At 42.1% G+C, this 27,356-nt stretch overlaps 1 protein-coding gene and 1 long non-coding RNA gene across 3 annotated transcripts in view; one reads left to right on the top strand and one right to left on the bottom strand.

Annotated features, from left to right (window-relative positions):
- Positions 1 to 263: 263 nt before the first annotated feature.
- On the bottom strand, positions 264 to 11,857 carry LOC132832792 (uncharacterized). The gene is made up of 3 exons (XR_009646985.1): positions 11,672 to 11,857; positions 2,127 to 2,258; positions 264 to 812 (listed from the first exon to the last, which is right to left on the bottom strand). It is a non-coding gene; the product is annotated as an uncharacterized LOC132832792 (long non-coding RNA).
- A 106-nt stretch (positions 11,858 to 11,963) lies between these two features.
- The window catches only part of tbc1d32 (TBC1 domain family, member 32), a 254,565-nt gene continuing 239,172 nt past the window's right edge, over positions 11,964 to 27,356 (top strand). For both annotated transcript variants that reach the window (XM_060850904.1, XM_060850896.1), the window contains exons 1-2: positions 11,964 to 12,070; positions 23,461 to 23,619. In XM_060850904.1, the coding sequence (XP_060706887.1) occupies positions 23,465 to 23,619 (155 nt within the window). In that variant the 5' untranslated portion in view covers positions 11,964 to 12,070; positions 23,461 to 23,464. The remainder of the gene's footprint in view (positions 12,071 to 23,460; positions 23,620 to 27,356) is intronic.

Below are 27,356 nucleotides of genomic sequence, written 5' to 3'. Positions count from 1 at the left end.
AGAACCAAAAATGTATGAAAGTACTCAACAGGTCAGGGAGCATTTGTGGAGAGAAACCAAGTTAGTGTTTCATGTCAATAGTATTCAACCTGTTGATAGATGTCTGGCATCCATGTACTTCGCTTTAGAGTTTTAATGTATCTGCGGTATATTTTAATGTTTAAACATACTTCCTGCATTCTGGTACCCAATACAGCACAAAATATCTTAATTAATATGTAATGAAGGTCTTGTGGAAATATACTTGTACCAATAACCTTTATTTTCCATACTACTTTTGATAACAGTATGAGCATTTTTAGTGCAATCTTTTCAACCTGGAGGTAAAATCTTTTAAGATCCTGTGAACTTTTATTGCTCCCTTTTTACCCTGCCTCCTCATCCAGCCCCATCAATTCAACCTCTATCCTCTCCCCTCAAAAGTCACCCAGGCACCTTTCATCGCCAGGTCCCTTTCTCTACTGAACAATGTGCCTCTTCTCCCCTCACTTATTGTGCCCCATCTACTCTGCTATATTTCCTTATTACCCCCTGCTCCCATCCTGAGATATGGGTGAGAATTGTGAATAATTTCTAGTCATATCAGTCCTGAGACACCAGCAAACACAGGTTTGCTGTTACATTCATATTTGACAGTAAATGACAATGCAATGTTTGTTGGGGCAGAGGTGGAGGGTGGTTACAAACAGCAGCCATCTGACCACTTCTGCAGCATTCTTAATTCATTGTATGACTTGGAAGCTTCAAGATCGTGTAGTAACTTCTCTCCAGTTGTTGCACCATATGAATATTTTTCTTCAGTTGTTTTCAGGCTGTACCAAAAAATAATCATTATCTATTTGACATTCGACAATAAAGCAGACCTATAATTTCATTTCTCATTACAGACATTAACCATGTATGATATCTTTTGGCTAAAATATTACCTGCAAATAGTTCCTATACTTTTCTGTGCCTCATGGAAAGATATTAAACGTTTATTGTCAATGCCTCTTCTAAATTTGGTCATATCTTTTAAAACAATTTAAAGAATATCCTTCTCATCGTGTTTAATATTTTATTCTTTCATGGGATGTGAGAATTTGTGGGAAGGCCAACATTTATTGCTTATCCCTAATTGTCCAAGAAACTGACAGTAGGGGTACAGGGGATGGTGAGCAGGTGGTAAGTGAGATTGTGGTTTAATTCCACTGTTCATCATTATACATGCCCTGATTTCCTACTTCAAGCATACAGGCATAAGTATCCATGTGCAATAAGATGGGAGTACTGATGACGGGCTGGGATGAGGTCAGCCATAGATACCTTTGTGCAGGGCTACCGGGGGAAGGATGTTACAAATCGTGAGTTTGTACTCACTACGCAATTAGCACACACATTTGAAGGTTATTTCACAAGAGTTTGATGCAGAACAGCATGCAAGTTGTCCTTTGACAAAATTGCTGTTTGTAATGCCTTATAGCAGCTGATAGCAGTCATAGCACTACGCAGCATATAGCTCTTGGGCATGTATATTCAATATTGACTTAAATTCTGCTTTTTCCATTAAATTAACATTTATAGGTACTGATTTGAAGAGTGACTTAAAGGGTGAAAGCAGGGTATTGATGTTAAAAGTTAATCAACATTAGAGGGAGGATTATGAGCCTTGATCATTTTTGGCCTGAAACTATCTGCATTGAGAAAACTTAAAGATACAAGTATCAGAGGGAGTTTACCAACGCACAATATGAAGTTACTTAAAGATGTGATATAGAAACCTGTGCATTGGTATCTCAATGAAATTAACAAATCAAGACACAATTCCCCAACTTCAGTAAGCCATGAAAGTTAACTCAGACACAAAGTGTGGTTGTCCAAAATTACAAATGTGGATTAGTATGTATAATCTGTGGCAGTATTAGAGTTCTGGATGCTTTGTAAATTTCTAGCTTCAAAGATCTAGCCAGGCCCTCACACTATCTGTGAATTTGGTTTATGCATGTTAAGGACAGATGAAAGAGAATGTAATTTTCTGAAGAGTTCCAATAAGAGATAGAAACAAGGGTAGTCTTTTGAGTATCATTCCATGAGATCATGGCTGATCCAATTATCTTCAACTTCACTTCAGTTTTGAAAATACTTACCGACCTTCGCTTAACAGGCCTCTGGTAAAGAATTCCTTAGATTCACTAGCCTCTGAAAAAAGAAATTCCTTCCTATCTCTCTTTTATTTGGATGCGCCCATATTCTGAGATTGTGTGGTTTGATACCAGACTCTGCCAAAGAGAGAAAAAAAGCCTCTCTGTGGTTAACTTGTAAAGTCCCCATAGAATTGTACGTCTTTCAATGAGATCGCTTCCTATTTTTGTCAACTCTAATGAGGACACGACTAACATCTCAAGATAATCATTCTATACCTGGGATCAACCTAGTGGACTTTCTCTGAACTATAGCCAAAGCCAGTAAAACATTCCTTAGATAAGATGTGCAAGTGACAGTGTTGGACTGGGTTGGACAAGGTCAAAAATCACAGGACACCAGGATAGTTCAACAAGTTCATTTGTTGCATTACAGATTTTCCTTTTGTTTCTAGTTCCATTTTACCCTAGTTATACCATTTGTCATCACATTATAATTAGCTTTCTTCTTTTGAATGAGCAAAGCCTGTTGGTCAAACAAGAATATGTTTGAATTTAAATATAAAATCAATATATGAAGCACCTTTTATTGTGACATTGGAAAAGGGATGGGGAATGAGAAAAATGGGGGAAAGACGGAAGTTCAGAGCAGAAAGATAGGAGAGATTATGATAAATTAAGATGAAATGAGTGTTGGTGTAGTTTATAATCAACCCCACTTATTGGTCAATAAAGTTTTTTGTGGGCTCATTAGTGAGATACACTGCTAAGTAATGGCATATGCAAACTGGTAGGAAGGAGGTGATTGAAGATGTGAACAAAAAACATACCACCAAATGTAATTCAAACTTACATATCAAATGGGCACATCATAACTTCCAACTTTTCCTCCAATGCATTCTCTATCCTGACTTGGAAATATATTACCATTCCTTCAGTGTCATTGTGTCAAAATCCTTAAACTCCCTAACAGCATGTGGGATACCTACAACAAGTGGACTGCAAGAATTCAAGAAGGCAGTTCACTACCACATTCTCAATGGAAATTAATATTGGTTCAGCTAATATTCACACTTAATGAATGAATTTAAAAAAATCTGGTTGGTGTGGTCAATGGTTTAATGAAGTGTAGACGATAGCATTAAGTTGACCGTGTTCTCTTGGAGTTTTGTGTACTCTGCTATTAAATCTTTAATGTAATGTGGTTACTCCATAAGACAAGGACCAAGGGGGAAGATGATAAGACACTTTTGAATAGACACACTTTATCTTCTGACAAGACCTGATTGGCAATTATCTCACATTAGGTAATTAGAATTCTGAATTTAGACATGAATGTGACACTTAGAACAAGTTGCCATTTTGTTCCTCTGTTGGACTAATTGTTAAGAAGAAGACATTTCACTTTATTTGTAATATTATTTCCAATGGTTGCAAACAGAGGCCTAAAACTATGATTGTATGGGATAGGGCATAAATGCAAATTGATCCTAAAAAATTCCACTTTTGCCTCTCCTATTTTCTGGTGCACCATCGAATGATATAGCATGGTTCAACCAGTCCATGCTGAACATAATTCCAAATCAAACTAGTCCTACCTACCTGCTCCTGGCCCAATCCCTCCAAACCTTTCCTGTTCAAGTATCTATCCAGATGGTCTTTTAAACATTGTAATTGTACCTGCATCTATCACTTCCTCAGGATGTTCATTCCACATGCAAACCACCCTTTGTAAAACAATTTACTTCCCATGTCTTTTTTTAAGGTGAGAGGAGAGAGATTTAAAATGTGCCCCCAATCTTGAAAGCCCCCATCCTAGGAAAAGGCAACTACCATTAACTCTCTCTATACCTCTCATTATTTTATAAACTTCTATCAGGTTGCCTCTCAACCTCCTACGCTCCAGTGAAAGAAGTCCCAGCCTATCCAGCCTTTCTTTATAGCTCAAACCTTCAATACCAAATAATATTCTGAACTCTCTCCAGCTTGATAATATCATTTCTATAACTGGAAAACCAGAACTGTACACAGTATTCCAGAAGAGGCCTCACCATTGTCCAGTACAACCTCAACATGACTTTCTAACTTCTATATTCAAAGCACAGAGCAATAAAGGCAAGTGTGCCAAATGGCTTCCCTTTTTAATCACTTTGTCTGCATGTGATGCAAACTTTGAAGAATCATATTCCTGCACCCCTAGGTCCCTCTGTTCTACAGTACTTCCCAAGGCCCCAACCTTAATCGTATAAGCCCTACCCTTATTGGACCAAACGAAGCTAAATTGAAAGGAGACAGGAAATGGCTTCCCTGTATTTCCTTCCTCATTTGGCACTTGTTATTTATTTTTAAAAGGATGTTTTTGATACAAAATACAGTGAAAAGTGTTGTGTATTGTCACTACTCTCCAGTAGCATCTTAAAACACAGAAAAATAACCCAAAACATAGAATATAAAAGACAGAAAAATAAAGAAAAAGTGTTCAACTTTACAGACCTTCTTGTTAAGTGCTCTGCCTTGGGCATGGTGTCCAGGCAGGGGTCCCCTTCCCTTCACCACTGGCACAGGAATGACAGTCATCACGCTTTGGTGCCACCTCACCTCCACCAATGCCCTTCCCATCCTAAATCCTTACTGGATCTCACCAATGGTACTGCACCAGCCCATACTCTACTCCGCTGTCGCCATGAGTCTGCTTTGAGCCCACCTTGCCACTGCTGCCGGGTCTCATGTTGGCCTAAACTTGCCTCCGCAGGTGCCTCCATGAATTTGCGCTGGACATAGATGTTGCCATGAATCTAAATTTGCCGCGGCCATATCAGGCATGAGTCAGCGCTAGGAAGACCTGATGCGAGTCTGCACTGAGGTCTTCAACAAGCAGTACACTAAAAGAGAAAAACAGAAAGAAAAGAAACAAAAGGCAGACAGAGCAGCTGAACCCCGGGCTTAGAAGCCCTACTCTACTGCCATTGTATCACTGAGATTGAGACTCCATCTTTACCCTCTGCAGTCCACTTTGTGTAGGTATCCCCAAAGTGCTGTTGGGGATGGAGTTTCAAGATTTTGACACACACACACTGAAGGGAGGGTAATATTTCCTAATTGGCATAGTAAGTGCTTTAGAGAAAAACTTGGAGGTAATGGTGTGCCTGTTGATATTTGTTTACAATTTGAAAAGATGAACTTAATTCTGTTTTTTAACTAATTTGTAGAATGGTCTTAAGAAGATAGCCAAATAGGTTTTGAGTTTTTCAAAAGAGGTTAAGTTTATTTGTGTGATACCAACCTGGTGAAAACATCCAAAAAAGATTCATGTAGATCTTGAAAGCAAAACCTGATAAGAGTTTATAAAATGATGTTAAGAAGAGATATATTAGGATGGCGCTGAACATGGACGGTTTGAGTAGCAAATTGCCCGGCTTTCAGGACAACTCCATACAACCCTGTTACGTTAGGCTCTGCAAGACGTTTCAGATTGTGGGCATAGATACCACCATTACACGTGGGGACACCTCTCACTATGTACGTGGCAGGTACTCATGTGACTCAGCCAATGTTGTCTATCTCATAAACTGCAGGCAAGGATGCCCTGAGACATGGGACATTGGTGATACTGAGCAAAGGCTATGGCAACAGTTGAATGGGCACCGCACAACAATCAACTGACAGATGTGTTCGCTCCCAGATGGAGAACATTTCAGCGAGCCAGGACATTTGACTTCAGACCTGCGGGTGACCATCCTCCAAGGCGGACTTCAGGACAGGCAGCAGTGAAAAGTGGCCAAGCAGAGGCTGATAGCTAAGTTCGATACCCATAGGGAGAGCCTCAACCGGGACCTTGTTTTCATGTCACACTACAGGTGACCACCATTGCACTATTTACACACAGACACACACATACAGGCACTCCTATACACAGACACGCACACAGACACTCACACAATCCCACACTCACATGTGCACCCTCTCACAGATTTACATACTTTACACTCACGTACATATGAACACTCTCTCACACAGACCCTCACAACCGCCAGCCCAGACACACACACACACACACCTACAGACACACACATTCCCATACTCACACATGCAAACTCTCACAGACTTAGACACTTCACACTCAAACACATATATACACTTTCTCTCACAGACACTCACAACCCTCCACCCCAGACATACAGACTTACACATGCTCCTACAGACACACACACTCTCACATGCAGCCTCTCACAGATTTAGACCACTTTACACTCACAGACACACATATACACTCACAAACCCCCTACCCCAAACACACACACACACAAAACCCACATGCACACACGCACATATGTTTGTGGGGTGAATTTGTACTTGAAGAGTTACACTATACTTTGATCAAAAATTGCATGAATCCACGTAAGACTCTGTTAACTCACTTTTTAGATTAGAATCAATCTACACATTATGGCACAGGCAGGGAACACGGGGCTAACACCTTCAACATCTCAACATTTTGTCTGCGCTGACACCAATTGTTACAGTCAACCTGAGAATGTAACTTTTTTTAAAACTTAAAAAAAGTTTTGTGATTTATATATGAAAGAAGTGAAACTATCATCGTTGAGAGACTTAACAAACAATCAAGGTATTTTTCAATGTATAATTTCAGTTACATCACATTGTAAACTTTTGCTATAAATTTTGTGTCTTACAATTGTGTACTCTTACAATGACCTGATGGAGGAGCGGCGTTCTGAAAGCTAGTGCTTCCAATTAAACCTGTTGGACTATAACCTGGTGTTGTATGATTTTTAACTTTGAGTTATAAAGAAAGGCTGGATGGGCTGGGACTTCTTTCACTGGAGCATAGGGGGGTTGAGAGGTGATCTGATAGAAGTTTATAAAATAATGAGAGGTATAAATAAAGTTTATCATAGTTGTCTTTTCCCCCAGGAGGGGGAATTTCAAGACTACAGGGCACATTTTTAAGATGAGAGGAAAGAGATTTTAAGATATGAGGTTTTCTTTTTACACAGAGGATGGTTCATACGTGGAATGAACTTCCTGAGGAAGTGGTGGATTAGGTACAATTACAATGTTTAAAAGACCATCTAGATAGATAGAACATAGAAAATACAGCACAGTACAGGCCCTTCGGCCCATGATGTTGTGCTGAGGAGTAATCCTAATCTAAAGTAAAATAACCTAAACTATGTGCATGTCCAGTAGTCACTTAAACATCCCTAGTGACTCTACTTCCATCACTACTGCTGGCAACACATTCCATGCGCTCACAACTCTGAGTAAAGAACCTCGTCCTGACTTCTCCTCTATATCTTCCTCCTAACACCTTAAAACTATGACCCCTCATGGCAGTCAATCCTGCCCTGGGGAAAAGTCTTCGGTTATCGACCCTGTCCATGCCTCTCATGACCTTGTACACATTCATCAGGTCACCTCTCTTCCTCCTTCTCTTCAGAGAGAAAAGTCTGAGCTCAGTCAACCTTTCCTCATAAGGCATTTCCTCGAGTCCAGGTAGCATCCTGGTAAAATTCCTTTGCACCTCTCCAAAGCCTCCACATCTTTCCTAAAATAGGGTGACCAGAACTGGATACAATATTCCAACTGTGGTTTCACCAGGGTTTTGTAGAGCTGCATCAAAATCTGGTTCTTAAACTCAATCCACCTGATAATGAAAACTAAAACACCACATGCTTACTTAACAACCCTATCCACTTGGGTGCAACTTTGAGGGATCCATGCACTTTAACACCAAGATCCTGCTGTTCCTCCACACTGCCAAAATCCTGTCTTTAATCCTATATTCAGCATTCATGTTCGACCTTCCAAAATACATCATTTTGCATTTATCCATCTGCCATTTTTCAGCCCAGCTCTGCATATTGTCAGTGTTGCGCTGCAGCCTGCAATAGCTCTCCATACTATCACTGGCACCTCCAACCTTTGTGTCATCAGCAAACTTACTAACTTATTTCTCAACCCCCTCATCCAAATCATTTATAAAAACTACAAACACCAGAGGCCCAAGAACAGGGATGCCACTCATCACTGACCTCCAGGCAGAATACTTTTCATCTACAACCACTCTCTGCCTTCTGTCAGCCAATCAATTCTGAATCCAGATAGCCAAATCTCCCTCTACCCCTTATCTCCTGACTTTATGAATGAGCCTACCATGGGAAACCTTATCAAATGCCTTGCGGATGTCCATGTACACCACGTCCACTGCTTGACCTTTGTCAAGCTGTCTCATCACCTCCTAAAAGAACTCAATAATATTTGTGAGGCATGACCTGCCCCTCACAAAGCCGTACTGACTGCCTTTAATCATGGTATGCTTTTCTAAATAGTCATAAATCCTATCCCTCAGAATTATTTCCAAAACTTTGCTGACCACAGACATAAGACTACTGGTCTGTAATTGCCAGGGATTTCCCTATTCCCCTTCTTGAAGAGGAACAACATTCGCTTCCTCCAGTACGACTCCCATGGAGAGTGAGAAAGCGAAGATCTTTGCCTGCTGCTTAGCATCCTCCTCAATCTCGATCAGTTCAAGCCTGTTTCCCTGCTCCTCAAAGTTCTCAATCACAACAAGGTCTCTTTCCTTAGAGAAAACGGAAGCAAAAAAGCTCATTTAGGGCTTCCCATACCTGCTCAGACTCAATGCACAAGTTCCCTATGTTATTCTTGATCGGCCCTACCTTCTCCCTGATCATTCTTTTATTTCTCATGTGTGAGTAAAATGCCATTGGGTTCTCCCTAATCCTTCCTGCCAAGCCTTTTTTGTGTCCCCTCCTGGTTCTCCTCAGTCCATTTCTGAACCCCTTTGTAGCAAGCCTGTAATCCGCTAAAACTGTGCTAGACACTTGTTTCCTCCACTTTACGTAAGGTGCCTTCTTCTTTTTGATGAGAAGCTCCTCTGTTCTCGTCATCTAAGTTCCTTAATCTTACCCCTTCTTGCCTGTCTCAGAGGGACAAATTTATGCATCACTCGCAACAACTGCTCCTTAAACACTCTCCATGTATCTGTTGTGCCCTTTCCATGGAACAATTGCTCCCAATCTATACTTCCCAATTCCAGTCTGATAGCGTCATAATTTCCTTTTCCTCAAATAAATATTTCCCATGGTAACTGCTCCTTTCCCTCTTCATGGCAATGGTAAATGTGAGACAGTTGTGCTCACTGTCACCAAAGTGATCTCCCATCGCAAGATCTGACACCTGTCCTGGCTCATTGCCGAGCACCAAATCCAAAATGGCCTGACCCCTCGTCGGCCTGTCTACATACTGAGTAAGGGAATCCTCCTGAACACACCTGACAAAAACAGCTCCATCAAAACCATCTGCACTAAGCAGGTTCCAGTCAGTATTGGGAAAGTTGAAGCTCCCCATAACAACAACCCTGCTACGTCTGCACTTTTCCAAAATCTGCCGGCCTTCAATTTCCCTACTGCTATTAGGGGGTCTATAGAAGACCCCAATGAGGTGACTGCTCCCTTGCTGTTCCTAGCTTCTGCCCATACTGAATCAGTAGACAAATCTTTCTCGACAACCTTCACTTCTATAGCTGTGATGCACTCTCTGATTAGCAACGCTACACGCTCCCCCCCACCCATTCTTTTTAAATCTTCTATACCCTGAAACCATTCCTGCCCCTGTGAAACCCCCGGTGGCTCAGTGGTTAGCACTGCTATCTCACAGCACCAGGGTCCCAAGTTTGATTCCAGCCTTGGGTGTCTGTCTGTTTGGAGTTTGCACGTTCTCCCCATGTTTGTGTGGGTTTCCTCTGGGTGCTCTGGTTTCCTCCCACAATCCAAAGATGTGCGGGGCAGGTGAATTGGCCATGCTAAATTGCCCACAGTATTAGGTGCATTAGTCAAAGGGGAAACAGGTCTGGGTGGGTTGGTCTTCGGAGGGTTGGTGTGGAGTGGTTGGGCCGAAGGACCTGTTTCCACACTGTAAGGAATCTAATCTAAAAAAACCCCACATCTCTGCTATGGCCACAACATCATAGCCCCAAGTACTGAGCCATGCTCTAAGTTTGTCACTCTTATTTCTGACACTCCTTGTGTTAAAGCAGACACACTTTAACCGATCCCTTTTTCCCATCACATGAAAAACCTTCCCAATACATTCACTACATCCTGTCACTACCTCATCTACAACTACCACCCCCCCTCTTCTGCCTCAGATGTGTTCCCAACCTCCTGCCAAACTAGTTTAAACCCTCCCGAACCACTCGAGTAAATCGCCCACCCAGGATGCTTGTGCCCATCCAGTTCAGATGCAACCTGTCCTTCATATACAGATCCCACCAGAAGGCATCCCAATGGTCTAAGCATCTGAAGCCCTCCCTCCTACACCAACTGCGCAGCCACGTGTTAACCTGCACTTACTGACTGTTCCTCACCTGTCTTGTGGCACCGTTAGCAAACCCGTGTACACTACCCTATTCATCCTGCTTTTCCATCCTAGCTCCCTGTCATCACTTTTCAGTTCCTCAATCCCTTTATTGGTGCCAATATGTACCACAATTTCTGGCTGCTCACCTTCCCCCTTCAAAATCTTGTAAACCCAATTGGCGACATTCCTGGACTCTGGCACCTGGGAGGCAACATACCTTCCAGGAGTCACGTTCCTGGCCGCAAATTCTTTTGTCAATCCATCTAACCAATGAGTCACCTACCACTAGCGCTTTTCTATTCTCCCTTCTACCCTTCTGAGCCACAGCGCCAGGCTCAGAATCAGAGACCTGACAACTATGGCTTTCCCTGGGTCAGCTGTCCCCATCAGCAATATCCGAAACGGATAAACAAGATATTTGAAAAGGAAATGTTTGGAGGGATATGGGCAAAAGCAGGCAGGTGTGACTAGTTTATTTTGGGATTATAATCAATTTGGCAAAAGTGAGGACTGCAGATGCTGGAAACCAGAGTCTAGATTGGAGTAGTGCTAGAAATGCACAGCAGGTCAGGCAGCATCCGAGTAGCAGGAAAATCGACGTTTCGGGCAAAAGCCCTTCATCAGGAATGGAGCATGAAGAGTTTTTGCTCGAAACGTCGATTTTCCTGCTCCTCGGATGCTGCCTGAGCTGCTGTGCTTTTCCAGCACCACTCTAATCTATTTTGGGATTATATTCGGTTTGGACTGATGGGTATATTTCCCTGCTGTATGACTCATTCCTAGTCTACGGCGGGAAGCGGGATAACTGTGAAGTCTACAGGCTTTTGGTTCTCAACAGGAATTGTCCCTTTTTTGAGAGGAAACATTGCTATAGAAATTCAGAAGTGTTGCTTGTAGATTTTTACGTTCGTTTACGGGGGTGAAGACAGTTCAAAACTCAGCAGCGTGTTTTAAAAGTTAGCTGTCACATTGTGACAGTGCTCCCTTAATCCACTTTATTTCTGCTCAAAATGAAGCTCAGATATATTCATGAAAGGTTTGTCATATTTCCACGCAGATTGTACAGTTACAAGGACAAATTATAGACGGGTGTCTTCGGCCTGATTCTTCCTAGTTACTGAAATAAATTGGATTAATTTACGCACATTTAGATATCAAACAAGTTACCACTCCTGCTGTTACCATCGTTCAGGACATATGGTATTTAATCACCCGACAATGGATTTCTCGTTGATCGTATTCCTAACCAATTCGTCTGGGTTTATTTATCCCATCGTGCCAGCTGCCATTCGGCCCTTTCCGTTGATCGTTCCCACAGTGACCGTTGGTCACCTACGTCACGGACGTGCTCGTGAGACGGCAGTTGGAACGCGCGCGGTGCTGCTGACGGCAGCCGCAACAACGTTGTTAATTAGCGCACGCGCAACTTGTAAGGGTGCCGGTATTCGCGCGCATGAGTAGTGTTGTTAACAACAGGATCGTTTTTTTCAATGTTTACTTCGAGGAGAGAGGGTAGAAGAAACTTTGTAGGAGTGTTTCCTGAAGTGAGTAGACGTCTGTGTACAGTCCGCTGTGTTGCCTTTGACACGGCTTTAATTCTGTACCTTTTGATGTTTTCAAGTACAGGGTACTTAGAAACCAGTGTGTTTACTATAATTGAGTGATTATAAAATGGTGTAATGCTATCTCGGTTGCACTGCTTCATTTCATTTTCTAAAATGCCCATCTAATTGTACACATGAAAAAATATTAACTGAACACAATATTTTGTCTTTTTTTCCCTGATAAATGCTCGTTTGCCTATATTGATTCAGTTTTAACTTGAATGTAAACAGTGCTTTGTAAATTTTATATCTGTGCTGATAATTCATTGAAATTGATGGGTGAGAATGTTGCCTGACAGCCGAAGGAGATAGCTGGTTGAGGTCCCATCTGCTTTTGGGTTTTGAAATATCAGCCCCTGTTTTAGTGTTAAATTAAGCAAACAATTTAATAAATAAGCCCTGAGTATTGTTGATGTTTTTGATTTGACCTAGACTTGCACTTCATTCACAGTAACATAAGTAGTCTGTTCACTGCATAAAGGAAGAGAGGCAGCAAATTATTTTTTTAAACAAGAACATCACCATCCCTTTTCAGAATGATCTTTGTTCCTCCACTTGTTACTTGAACTGAGGCCCAAACAATTGGTGTCTATTCCTCAGTGTTGTCTCTTTCTATCTTTCCAAGTATCAACAACTTGCCCATCCTCATAGGACCTTTCTTCACTTTGGTCTATTACGCATCCTCAAATGTCCATCAAACTTCACACTTCATTTAAGTGGCTATTTAGACCCTGTGGTCGAAAGTTCCCTCCCTTAAGCTTCCTATCTCTCGTTCCCTTTAAAGATGTTGCTTAAAGTCTTTGTCCTTCAATCAAGTTAAAAATCACACAACCCTAGTGTTTATTTGGAAGTATTACCTTTCATCAGGTGGTTGTGGAGCATAAGATCGTATGGCACAATTTATAGCAAATGACTACAGTTTCGTGCAACTGAAGTGAGATATTGAACAACCTTGGATTGCTGTTAAGTCATAGAGAGGTAGAGCATGGAAACAGACCCTTTGGTCCGACCCGTCCACGCCGACTAGATATCCCAACCCAATCTAGTCTCACCTGCCAGCGCCTGTCCCATATCCCTCCAAGCCCTCCCTATTCATATACCCATTTAAATGCCTCTTCAATGTTGCAATTGTACCAGCCTCCACCAGTTCCTCTGGCAGCTCATTCCATACACGTACTACCCTCTGCGTGAAACAGTTGCCCTCTTTTATATCTTTCCCCTCTCACCCTAAATCTATGCCCTCTAGTTCTGGACTCCCTGACCCCAGGGAAAAGACTTTGCCTATTTACCCTATCCGTGCCACTCATAATTTTGTAAACCTCTATAAGGTCACCTCTCAGCCTCCGACGCTCCAGGGAAAACAGCCCCAGCCTGTTCAGCCTCTTCCTATAGCTCAAATACTCCAACCCTGGCAACATCCTTGTAAATCTTTTCTGAACCCTTTGAAGTTTCACAACATCTTTCCGCTAGGAAGGAGACCAGGATTGCACGCCAGGACTCCACTTTCAAGGAGCTATGAACCTGCACTCCAAGGTCTCTTTGTTCACCAACACGCCGTAGAACCTTACCATTAAGTGGATAATTCCTGCTAAGATTTGCTTTCCGAAAATGCAGCACCTCGCATTTATCTGAATTAAACTCCATCTGTCACTTTTCACCCCATTGGCCAATCTGGTCAAGATCCTGTTGTAATCTGAGGTAACCCTCTTCGCTGTCCATTACACTTCCAATTTTGGTGTCATCTGCAAATGTACTAACTGTGTACCTCTTATGCTTGCATCCAAATCATTTATGTAAATGACAAAAAGTAGAGGACCCAGCATTGATCCTTGTGGCACTCCACTGGTTACAGGCCTCCAGTCTGAAAAACAACCCTCCACCACCACCCTCTGTCTTCTACCTTTGAGCCAGTTCTGTACCAAAATGGCTAATTCTCCCTGTGTTCTGTGAGATCTAACCTTGCTACTAAGTCTCCCATGGGGAACTTTGTCAAACGCGTTACTGATGTCCATATACATCACACCTACCGCTCTGCCCTCAGGCTCACTAGTCTGTAGTTCCCTGGCTTATCCTTACCACCCTTCTTAAACATGTTAGCCAACCTCCAGTCTTCCAGTGCCTCACCTGTGACTATCGATGATACAATTATCTCAGCAAGAGGCCTAGCAATCACTTCTCTAGCTTCCCACCGAGTTCTTGGGTACACCTGATCAGGTCCTGGGGATTTATCCACTCTGTGTTTCAAGATGTCCAGCACTTCCTCCTCTGTAATATGGACATTTTGCAATGTCACCATCTATTTCCCTGCTGTCTATATCTTCCATATCCTTTTGCACAGTAAATCTGATGCAAAATACTAATTTAGTATCATCACCATTATCTGCAGCTCCACACAAAGGCCACCTTGCTGATCTTTGAGGGGCCCTATTCTCTCCCTAGTTACGCTTTTGTCCTAAATGTATTTGTAAAAACTCTTTGGATTCTCCTTAATTCTATTTGCCAAATCTCATGTCCCCTTATCTCATGTCCCCTTTTTGTCCTCCTGATTTCCCTCTTAAGTATACTTCCTACTTCCTTTATACTCTTCTAAGGATTCACTCTTTCATCTTTTCGAATAGTTTGCAGGTTTCAGTTCATTAATATGTAAATTCCACAACCATATTTAAGTGACTTTCTAGAGATAACTTAAGCTTTTGTAAACTAAGGTGACATCTCAGCTCAGACAAAGCATTAAAGTTGTGAGATTGGAACCTGTCTGTATCCCAGTCTTGACTACCTGCAGATTGTGCATTTTCTGAGCAAAATACAATGTATCTGCAAGTATAATTCTGCAAAAACAAATTCACCCCATAGACTTTTATGTGTGTGCACGTGAATGAGTGAGACAGAGTGTGTGAGTGCATGTGAGAGAGAGTGTGTTTGCGTATGTGAAGGCTTGGTGAAGTGTATGTGTGGGTGTGGTGGAGAATAAGCCTGTGAGAGGGTGTGTGTGTGTGTGTGTGTGTGTGTGTGTGTGTGTGTGTGTGTGTGTGTGTGTGTATGAGAGTGAGTCTGAGTGAGTATGATTATGTAAGAGTGTGTGTGTGTGTGTGAGAGAGAGGGATGGAGTGGGTGTATAATGTAATGGGGTCACCTGTAGTGTAACATAAACCTCAGGTCCCAGCTGAGGCCATCCTCTTGGGTACGGAACTTTGCTATCATTCTCTGCTCAGCCACTTTACATTGTTGCCTATCCTGAAGTCCGCCTTGGAGGATGGTCACCCGAAGATTTGAGGCCGAATGTCCCTTGCGATTGAAGTGTTCCCTGACTGGGAGGGAACACCCCTGTCTGGTGATTGTTGTGCGATGTCCATTCATCTGTTGTCGTAGCGTCTGCTTGGTCTTGCCAATGTACCATGCCTTGAGCATCCTTGTCTATCGCATACACCGCAGGCAACGTTGGCCGAATCACATGCGTACCTGCCACATACACAGTGAGTGGTGTCCCCAAGGGTAATGGTGGTATCTGTGTTGACACTCTGAAATGTCTTGCAGTGGTTGATATGACAGTTTGTACGGTGTTGTGGTCGATGTTGTCCTGAAGGCTGGGCAGTTTGCTGCGAACTGTCATCTGCTTAAGGTTTGGCTCTCACAGGCTTATACTCTATCACACCCATGCATACACTTTGCCAAGCTTTCACACTTGCTGACGCACACTGTCTCACGTGAACTCACACTCATGCGCACTCACACACATAGAGTCGTAGAGATGTACAGCACAGAAACATACCGTTCGGTCCAAATCCTCCATCACGACCAGATATCTCAACTTAATTTCGTCCACTTGCCAGCACCCGGCCCATTTCCCTCCAAAACCTTTGAATTCATATACCCATCCAGATGTCTTTTAAAATGTTGCAATTGTACTAGCCTCCACCAGTTCCTCTGGTAGCTCATTTCATACACGTACCACCCTCTTTGTGAAAATGTTGCCCTTTAGGTCTCTTTTATCATCTTTCCCCTTTCACCCTAAACCTATGTTCTGTAGTTCTGGACTCCCGCCAGCCCATGGAAAATACTTTGTCTATTTATCCTATTCAGGCCCCTCATGATTTTATAAACCACTATAAAGTCACCCTTCGGCCTCTGATGCTCCAGGGATAATGCCCCAGCCGATTCAACCTCTCCCTATAGCTCAAATCCTCCAATCGTGGCAACATCCTTGTAAATGTTTTCTGAACCCTTTCAAGTTTCACAACATCTTTTTGATAGGAAGGAGAACAGAATTGAACATAATATTTCAAAAGTGGTCTAACCAATGTCCTGTACATCTGCAACATGACCTCTCAACTCCTGTACTCAGTACTCTGACCAATAAAAGAAAGCATACCAAATGCCACCTTCACTATTTTATCTACCTGTGACTCCATTTTCAAGGAGCTATGAACCTGTACTCCAAGGTCTCTTTGTTCAGCAACACTCCCTAGGACCTTACCACTAAGTGTATAAGTCCTGCTAAAATTTGCTTTCCCAAAATGCAGCACCTCACATTTATTTGAATTAAACTCCATCTACCACTCCTCAGCCCATTGGCCCATCTGCTCAAAATTTGTTGTAATCTGACATAACCTTCTTCGCTGTCCACTACACCTCCAATTTTGGTGTCATCTGCAAACTTACTAACTAAATCTCCTATGTTGACATCCAAATCATTTGTATAAATGACAAAAAGTAGTGGACCCAGCAACGATCCTTGTGACACTGCACTGGCCACAGGCCTCTAGTCAGAAAAATAACCGTTCACCACCACCCTCTGTCTGCTATCTTGAGCCAGTTCTGTATTCAAATGGCTGGTATTCCAGGAAATTTAACCATGCTAACTAGTCTCCCACGAGGAACCTTGTCAAACACTTTACTGAAGTCCATATAGATCACGTCTACCACTCTGCCATCATCTATCCTCTTTGTTACTTCTTCAAAACACTCAGTCAAGTTTATGAGACACGATTTCCCATGCACAAAGCCATGTTGACCATTCCTAATCAGTCCTTGTCTTTCCAAATACATGTACATCCTGAGGATTCCCTCCAACAAATTGCCCACCACTAATGTCAGGTTCACTGGTCTATCGTTCCTGGCTTGTCCTTACCACCTTTCTTAAATAGTGGCACCATGTTAGCCAACCTGCAGTCTTCTGGCACCTCACCTGTGACTATCGATGATACAAATATCTCAGCAAGGGCCCAGCAATCGCTTCCCTAGCTTCCCACAGAGTTCTAGGGTACATCTGATCAGGTCCTGGGGATTTATCCACCTTTTTGCATTTCAGGATATCCAGCACATCCTCTTCTGTAATATGGACATTTTTCAAGATGTCACCATCTATATCCCTATGTTCTATATCCTGCTCCACAGTAAACACTGATGCAAAATGCTTGTTTAGTATCTTCCCCCATCTCCTGCAGCTCCACACAAAGGCCACCTTGCTGATCTTTGAGGGGCCCCATTCTCTCCCTCGTCACCCTTATGTCCTTAATGTATTTGTAAAAACTCTTTGAATTCTCCTTAACCCTATTTGCAAAAGCTATCTCCTGTCCTATTTTTTCCCCTCCTGATTTCCATCTCAAGTATACTCCTACTGTCTTTATATGCTTCTCAGGATTCACTGGATCTATCCTATCTATGCCTGACTAGGAGAAAGTGAGGACTGCAGATGCTGGAAATCCAAGTTGAGAGTGTGGTGCTGGAAAAGCACAGCAGGTGCGGCAGCATCTGAGGAGCAGCAGAATCTATGTTTCAGGCAGAAGCCTGTCATCAAGAAGGGCTTATTCCTGAAACAGCGATTCTGCTGCTTCTCAGATGCTGCCTCACCTGCTGTGTTTTTCCAGCACCACATTCTTGTCAATGCCTGACATATGCTTCCTTCTTTTTATTCACCAAACCCTCAATTTCTCTAGTCATCCAGCCTTTCCTTTCACCCTAACAGGAATATACTGTCCCTGGACTCTCAGTATCTCATTTCTGAAGGGTTCCCATTTTCCAGCCATCCCTTTACCTGCGAACATCTACTCCCAATCAGCTTTTGAAAGTTCTTGCCTAATACTGTCAAAATTAGCCTTCCTCCAATTTAGAACTTCAGCCTTTTCCATCACTATTTTAAAACGAATAGAATTATGGTCGCTGGTCCCAAAGTGCTCCCCCACTGACACCTCAGTCACCTGCCCTGCCTTATTTCCCAAGAGTAGGTTAGGTTTTGCACCTTCTCTCGTCGGTATATCCACATACTGAATCAAATATTTTCTTGTACACACTTAACAAATTTGTCTCCATCTAAACCTTTAACACTGTGGCAGTCCCAGTCTGTTGAAACATGGTAATAAAAGATTGAGGAGGATTAGATGTTAATTGGGAGAATGAACAAATATTATGATGCCTTGCCTTCCTGTGGTGCGAAGTACATGTTCATACTCAAGGTTTAAGAGTGGAGTTGAGGAAGACAACCTGCACAACATTAGCCCAGGCACCTGTATGTCGACATTGATGTGATCCTGATTCAATGTTGACAATTTCAGATCTTTTAAGATACTTAACTATTACTAGATCAGGGCGAGTTAATTAGCTACTAGTACTTGAATGATAGATGTGTGTAAAGCTTATTCGTACCAATCTTGTCCCTTGAGGTTTATGTATTTTGTTTGTATAATCTTTGTATTTAAGGAAAAGGGGATATCGTATTGTTTTACTGTTGATTAGTGTATCATTTAGCATGAATGCGTTTTAAGTTCACTATCACCACGTGAAATGATGCAATACAGCATGGTGCAGAATTTATAGTATTGATCCTGATTGTATGTGTGGAATGAACTCTGCTATATCCCTGTAAATATTTGGTTTTTCAACTTAAGATGAAACAAAACTCTGGTTATCGTTTACCAGAGTGTGTATGTTTGTGTTGGAGACCAGGAACACAACAAGCCTCAATGGATATTAATTATTGACTGCCTTCTATATCAACAATGTGGACTACTGGCAACCCACTACCATCACACCAGAGAATGGAAACTATTCAGTGGGAAGCCTGCTGGAATCACTGGGAATCTGGAGCTAATTTCTACTGGTCTAATTCTTTCACGGTCTTAGGTGGCCTGCATTGCTGCTTTCCTTCTCTCTAGTTGCTGCTTGACAGGGTTCATCTCGGTAGTACAGGAAGAGAAGGAGCAATCAGGGATCACTGTTAATGTCCGGAGTGTACCTTTTATGGCAGCCATAAGCCTGGTGGCCATATTCAGTAGACCTTCAACAGCCATAACCTTGGTCTTTGTAGGGGCTTGTGGCAAATCAGGAACTTGCTGACTCTATGTACAGGAATAGGGATGTTATCCTAGAGCATTGTCAGTCTGTAGCTCATCAGACATTAATGAAAACTATAAATCTCTAAGGTCACCCCTCAGCCTCCGATGCTTCTGAGAGAAAAGCTTCAGCCTCCAGTCCCAGCAATATCTTTCCTATATAAGGGTGACCAGAATTGCATGCAGTATTCTAAAATAATCAATGTTTTGTACAGCTGCAGCATCCCTATACTCAAAGGTCTGACCAATGAAGGCAAACGGACTAAACGCTGCCTTCACCATCCTGTCTGCATACAATTCCACTCTCAATGAATATGCACTTGCACTCCTAGATCTCTTTGTTTGGCAACAGTCCCTAGAGTCCTATTGTTAACTAAATCCTGCCCTTATTTGTCTTAAATGTGCAATGTTGCACTTTCCTATCTAATTTAAACTCCACTGCCACTCCTTGTCCCTTTAGATCATCTGATGACGGTCCTATTGTACTCTGAGATAATCTTCTTTACTGTCCACTAGACCATCTACTTTATTATCATCTGCAAACTTATTAACCATTCCTCATATATTCACATCCAAATCATTTGTATAAATGACGAAAAGGGGTGGACTCAATACTGATCGTTGTGGCACACCTCTAGTTATAGGTCTGCAATCTGAAAAGCAATCCTCTACCACCACCTCTATCTCCAACCTTCAAGCCAATTTTGTATTATAATGGATAGCTCTCCTTGGATTCTATGTAATCTAACCTTGTTTAACATGCAGAACCTTGTCAAACACCTTGCTGAAGTCCATATAGACAACCTCTGCTATGCCTTCAATCTTGTTTTTGTCACTTTTTTAAAAAAAATCTAGTCAAGTTAGTGAGACATGATTCCCCATACAAAAAGTCATGTTGATGATATCTATTCAGTCCTTCGTCTTTCCAAATTATATATATCCTGTCCCTCAGAATCCCTTTTAACAACCTACACACCACTGGTGCGTAGTTCCTTGGCTTTTCCTTATAGCCTTTCTGAGCTGAATGAGCTGTCAGAGGAAGTGGTGGAGGCTGGTACAATAAAACATTTTAAAAGGCATCTGGATGGATAAATGAATAGGTAGAGTTTAGAGGGATGTGGGCCGAATGCTGGCAAATGTGACTAGATTAATTTAGGATATCGGGTCGACATGGATGAGTTGGACCAAAGGGTGTGTTACCGTGCTGTATTGCTCTGACTCTGTTAGCCAACCTCCAGTATTCTGGCAGCTCGTCACTGACTGTCAGTGATGCAAGTATCTCAGCAAAGTGTCCAGCAATCACTTCCCTAGCTTCCCAGAAAGTTCTCGGGAACACCTGATCTGACCCTAGAGAATTATCTACCTTGATATATTTTAAGACCTTCAGCATCGCCTATTCTGTAATATGAACTCTTTTCAAGATGTCACTATTTATTTTCCCAAGTCCCTTACCTTTCACTTCTCCCCAGTAAGTTCTGACATGAAATATTTGTTTAGTGTCTTCCCCCATCTGCTGTGGTTCCACACATAGACTGCCATGTTGATCATTAAGAGGCCCTATTCTCTTCCAATTATTCTTGGTTTCATAATGTATTTACAGAGTATCTTTGAAATCTTCCTAACTCTATTTGCCAACGAAAACTCATGACCCCTTTTTGCTCTTCTGATTTCCCACTTTAGTATACTCCTACTGCCATTATAATCCTCTTGGAATTCACTTGATCCCAGCTGTCTATACCTGCCACGTGCCTCCATTTTCTTTACCAGAGCCTCAATTTATCTAGTCATCTAGCATCCCCTGCAAGTTTCAAAGGCCTCCCATTTCCCAATCTTCCCTTTACCAGTGAATAGCCTCCCCCAATCAATTTTCGAAAGTTCCTACTCAATTCTGAAAAATTGGCCTTACTACAATTTAGAAATTTAACTTTTTAATCAGTCCAATCCTTTTCCATAACTACTTTAAAACTAAAAGAATTATGATCACTTGCCCCAAAATGCACTCTCACTGTAATTTGTCCTGCTTTATTTTCTAAGGGAAGGTCAAATATTGCATCTTCTCGAGAAAGTATATCTACATATTGAATAAAGTTTTCTTATACATACTAAACAAATTCCTCCCCATTTAAGCTCTTAACACTATTGACAGCCATATGTTTGGAAAATTGATATCTCCTACCATTGCAATCCTAGCCATTTCTATCCCTGAAGAGATCCCAATGGTCCAAAAATGTAAATTCTTGTTCCTTTTCACCAGTTCCTTCGCCATGGTTCATCCCCTCTATCCTCTTGTTGCTACTCTCACGGCATGTGGCACTGTTAGTAGTCCAGATATTACTACCTTTTGAGAACTTTTTAAAAAATCTCCAGCCAGTTTCCTGTATTCTTTCTGCAGAACCTCATTCCTTTTCCTACCTATGTCATTAGTACCATATATGGACCACAACTTGGGGCTGCTCCCCCTCCCCCTCAAGTATCCCAAAAACAGAATCCGCGAATCACGAACCCTGGTACCTGGGAGTCAACACACCAATCAGGAGTCTCTCTTGTTCTCACAGAACCTCCTATCTGCTCCCCTAACTATGGAGTCCTCAGTGACTAATGCACTGCTCATCTCCCCTCTTCCCTTCTGAACAACAGGGACAGACTCTGTACCAGAGACCTGTACCACATGGCTTCCCCTGGTATGTTTCCTTCCCCCCTCCCACAAACACTGTCCAAAATGGTATACTTGTTACTGAAGGGAATGCCATGGGGGATTCCTGCACTGTCTACCAGTTCCCTTTCCATTCACTGACTGTAACCCATGTGCCTCTTTCTTGCACCTGAGGTCTGACTCCCTTCCTGTAACTCCTCTCAATAACCCCCTCTGTCTCCCAAACAATCAGCTCCAGTTTTGAACACAATTTTTGAGGAACTGGAATTGGGTGCACTTCCCGCAGATGAAGTCTGCAGGGACACTGCTGGTGACCCTTACCTCCCACATTCTGCAGGAGGAACATTTAACTGCCCGAACCACCGTTCCCATTATTCTAAATTTCCAAAGAGACTATAGAAAAGTAAGGAATAAAAAACTAATTACTTTACCAATCCAGCATACAGAAGATTTTTTTATTTTCGGTTAGAGGAAGAGGATGGGTGGGAGACAATACCTATGTAGTGTTTCTGGTAAAGCAACCACCCAAATTATTATTTCACTTACTCAGCAGTCCTGTGTCTGCTCCTGCTCAATGTGCGTCCCGCCTATTCATGAGGTACATTTTTAATTCAGGGATTCACCTTCTCGTCAGCCCCCCTGGCTGACGCTCCCGCTCTTTCTGCTGCAGCACCAAAACAAAACCTGTCAACGTCCTTATAGAAGCACAGAATAAGAGTTTTTGGCCAACTGTGTCTGCGCTCGTCAACAACAACCACCTGGTTATTCTAATTAATTTTCCAGCATTTGGCCCATTGCCTAGTATTGCAAGTGCATATCTAGATACTACTTCAGAGTTATGAAGGATTCTACCTGTACTGCCTTTACTGGCAGTGAGTTTCAGATTCCAACCAATCTGTGCATGAAAATATTTTTTTCTCATCTCATCTAAACCTCCTGACCCTTAGTTTTAGTCTATGCTCCACAGGTCAGTGATCCCTCCATCAATGGGAAATGTTTATTTTTGTCTACCCTATATATGCCTTTCATAATTTTATACATCGCAAACATTTTCCCTCTCAATCTCCCCTACTTAAAGGAAAACGATCTCAGCCTGTCCACTCATGGTTCACAATATTTTAAGTTCCAGAGCATCTGCAAATTTTAAATTAGATCTAGGTCATCTTAATATATATCAGGAAGAGCAGGGGTCTTATCATACATCTTCAGAGAAATCCATATAAAATGTTCTTCAATTTGAGAAAGAACTAGTGGGGGAAAAAAAGTAGTGACTGTCACTCAGTCAATTTTGTATTCATGTTGTTACTGTGGCTTTTATTCATTCTAATAGTTTTCATTATAATTTACAGCAAAATGTCCCACCTTCCTAACAAGGTTGAAGCAGAGCTTCAGCCTTTGCTTGGACAACTGTTGAAGAGCATAAAGGAGAGAATCTCAGGAGCACCATCAGTTGAATGTGCTGAAGAGATCTTGCTACACTTGGAGGAAACTGACGAAAACTTTCACAAGTATGTTGAAAAAATGTGACCTTTTGGAGTTGATTTTCAAAACTAAATTAGTGTAGAGGATGAACCTTAATTAAGAGGTTTGAAGTTGAATTCTAGCTCTACCTGGCATTCACAGCCTGGATGGGTCAACATTGAATTAGTTAGTGGTATGGAGTAACTGACTACATTCGCATGCTTAGGTTTTATTTTGGTGATGGGTCTCTAGTATAGAGGGGTTAATTTTGTTACTTCCGTTTGCGAGCTGCACTCATCATCCCACTTGCCCAAAAATAGAGAATTGCACAGATCAATTCACAAGAGGAAAATTATAAAGAAAATTAAAAATACTTTATCAAAGATTATGGAAAAACAAAGAAAATTTTTTATAAGAGATTTAGAGATTAAAGAAGATTCCTGGATTTGCATAATGAAATAATAGAGAATATGTCATTTATTCTTTACACTGTTAAATACTACTAGAATGACCTCCGACTCCAGTGTTGCACTTTGGAAGCCAAACTATAAAGGGTAACATCCCTATCTATTTTGGAATTAAGTGATCTGATTGCTTAACTTACAAAACACTTTATATGACCAACTATTAATGCAGGAATTCCTCAGGATAGTGTCCTTGGCTGAACCATCAATGACCTTTCCTCCATTATAAGGTCAGAAGTGGGGATGTTCCCTGATGATTGCATGATGTTTACTGCCATTTGCAACTCCTCCATCCATGTCCAAATGTAACAAGGACTGGACAATATCCAGGCTTTGGCTGACAAGTGACAAAGTTGAATGTTAGACAATGGACAACTCCCAACAAGTAAGAATCTAACTTTTGCCATTTAATGGGGTTAATATCACTGAATCACACACAATCAGCATTCTGGGGTTGATCCTGGGAATTACTGTTGACTAGAAACTGGATTAGACTAGCTATATAAGCATTGGTTACAAGAGCAGGCCATGTGCTATGATTACTGCAGTGAATGACTTCCCTCCTGACTTCCCAAAGCCTGTTTCTCTATGCAAGGCATACATTAATAGAGTGATGGACTTGTCTGGACGAGTGCAGCTCCAGCAACACTCAAGAAACTTTAATACCATCCAAGACAATGTAACCTATTTGATTGGCATGCAACCACTAACGTTTACTCCTTTCATTACAAACACATAGTGACAACATGTTTACCATCTGCAAAATACCCTGCAGAAGTTCTTCAAAGATCCTTAGCCCCTTACAATTGCATGTTTATCACCTTCTAGAATGATGAGAGTTGCAGACTTGACTTGAAAGATATATTGCCATTGTGGAATTCTTCGCTAAAAGTATCGTGGGTGCATCTACAGCACTTGGACATGTAGCATTCAAAAAGGCAGATTACCCCACTTTCTCATGAGCAATTAGAGATGGGTGATAAATGCTGGCCCAACCAATGCTGCTTAGATCCCTTGATTAAATAATAACAACATATTACTTACCTGTTCTAATTTTCTCTCTTCAGTTGAATTGAAAACATTTCATCCACAATTTAATACTGTGAAAGCCAATAATATTTTGTGCCTGATGTTAGTACTCTTCATCTAAACAGTCATGGAGAAGTATTCAATATATAATCAGAGAAAGCAGAACTTAGATTTGGAAAGTTGTTTTCTGCCATACCAGTGATGCCAGCTTTTGGCAAAATGCAAAGTTATTTCCAGAAAGTGTTTTATAAGGTACCACACATTAGACTAAATAATACGATGAGATCCCATGGTGATGGACGTAGAATGTTAGCATGCATGGAGGGTTGACTAACCATTAGAGGACAGAGAGTTGGGAAAAGGGGGGCATTTTCATACTGGCAACCTGTAGCTAGCAGTGTGTGGTAGAGATCAATGCTAGGTCACAATTATTTACAATATATGTATTAATGACTTTGAGGAAGGTGAATATACCATAATCAAGTTTCCGGATGATTTAAAAATAAGTGGGAAGATAAGTGTGACATAAAGAAGCTATGAAGTGATATGACAGATGAAGTGAGTGGGCAAAAATTTGCAGGTTTGTAATGTGAAGTTCTGCATTTTGGCAGAAATAATAGAGGAGCTGAATATTATCTCAATGGAGACCAACTGCAGAAAGTGATAGACCAAAGGGGTTTGGGAGTCCTCATCAATGAATCACAAAAAAAAAGCATTCAAGTAATAGGGAATGAACTGGAATGTGGCCTTTATTTCAAAGGGAATAAAGTATAAAAGTAGTGAGGTTTTGTTAAAACTGTATAAACCGGTAATCGGCTGGAATATTGTGAACAATTTTGGGCCCTATCTAAACAAAGATAAACCGGCATCAGAGGCAGTCCAAAGAAGTTCACTAGGTTGATGCCAGATATGGAGGAACAGTCTTATAAGAGGAGGTTGAGTGGGTTGGGTCAGTAGTCATTGGAGTATTGAAAATTGAGAGGCAACCTAATTGAAATGTACACGATTCTTCGAAGACTTGACAGGGTAGTTGAGGAAAGCTTGTTCTCCTTTTATGGGAGAGTCCAGGACCAGAGGCATAATCTTGGAGTAAGGATGAAATAACTCCACAGATGCCAATAACCTGTCACGAAGTCGCCATTCACTTACACATGGAGAGTCTTTCACACCCGCCAACTCCCTTAGAGCCAGCTGTCAGAATAAACAGGGTGTCTGACACTCCTGTTTTTTTTCTTCTGGTGTAAGACGCAGTGAACGACCGAAGATGCACGAATCTTTTTTCAAATTTCCACCACCAGGAAGAAAAGCAGCACCAAAGTGGCCAGTGACAAGCAGTGCCCGTCACATCAAAGGGCAATGCTGTGTGATCAAACAGTGAAGGGGAGGGCAGGGATTAAATCAAAATAGAGTTGGAGGGGGAAATAATGCACTCGACTCCCTGCAGCACCCACCCCTCCCTGAACAACTCCACGATGTTGATGGACACCGCGTGCTCCTTTTCCAAAGACACCCGGGTTCTACTGTAACCACGGAATAGGGGCAGGCAGTCGGCCCTAAAGACTCCCTCCACTTCCCGCTGCCTGGACCTGTTTATGGCTAGTTTGGCCAGGCCCAGGAGCAGACCAAGAGTAGGTCTTCAGACCTGCCCTCCCTCCTCCATACCGGGTGCCCGAAGATCAGGAGCGTGAGACTGAAGTGCAACCAAAAGCAGAGGGGGAGGTTTTTAAGAAAATCAAAAAGGGAGTGCAAACGCCCACACCCAATATATACATGGTCCACGGACTCCACAGCACCACAGAACAAGCAGTTGGGCTGGGAGTCCGTGAACCACCGCAATCTGCGGTTGCAGGAGACCGCTGCATGGGGCACCCTCCACCCCAGATCTCCAAGAGAAAGGGGGAAGACTCTCACATAGAGAGTCCTCCACTGGGGATCTCCACCGCCCGGTGGCAAATGGGCATGCCAAGGCGTGTCTGGGCGGTAGATGAGGAAGAAGAGATGGACGGTGTGCAGCAGCAGTCGATACAGCCAGCCTTTTTAAGCCCTTAAATGGGACAAAACTAAAATTCCAGACGTGGCTCAGTTTGTGAGGCATGGGCTCCCGCGGGATGACTCTTGTTCTTTTTTTTTTGACACGTGTGTTAGTTTTTTTTTCTTTTTTTCCTTTCTTTCCCCCACAATATCACCTAACTGCGGTAGTGCTTATTTTTTCCTCTGTGTGTGTGTGTGTGTGTGTGTGTGTGTGTGTGTGTGTGTGTAGGTGTGAGAAACCGTGAAAGACACTAGGTGCA

The sequence above is a fragment of the Hemiscyllium ocellatum genome, chromosome 3 (assembly GCF_020745735.1).
Source record: "Hemiscyllium ocellatum isolate sHemOce1 chromosome 3, sHemOce1.pat.X.cur, whole genome shotgun sequence".
NCBI lineage: Eukaryota > Metazoa > Chordata > Chondrichthyes > Orectolobiformes > Hemiscylliidae > Hemiscyllium > Hemiscyllium ocellatum.
Note: the sequence above shows the minus strand (reverse complement) of the source record. Positions and strands in the feature narration are given on the sequence as shown.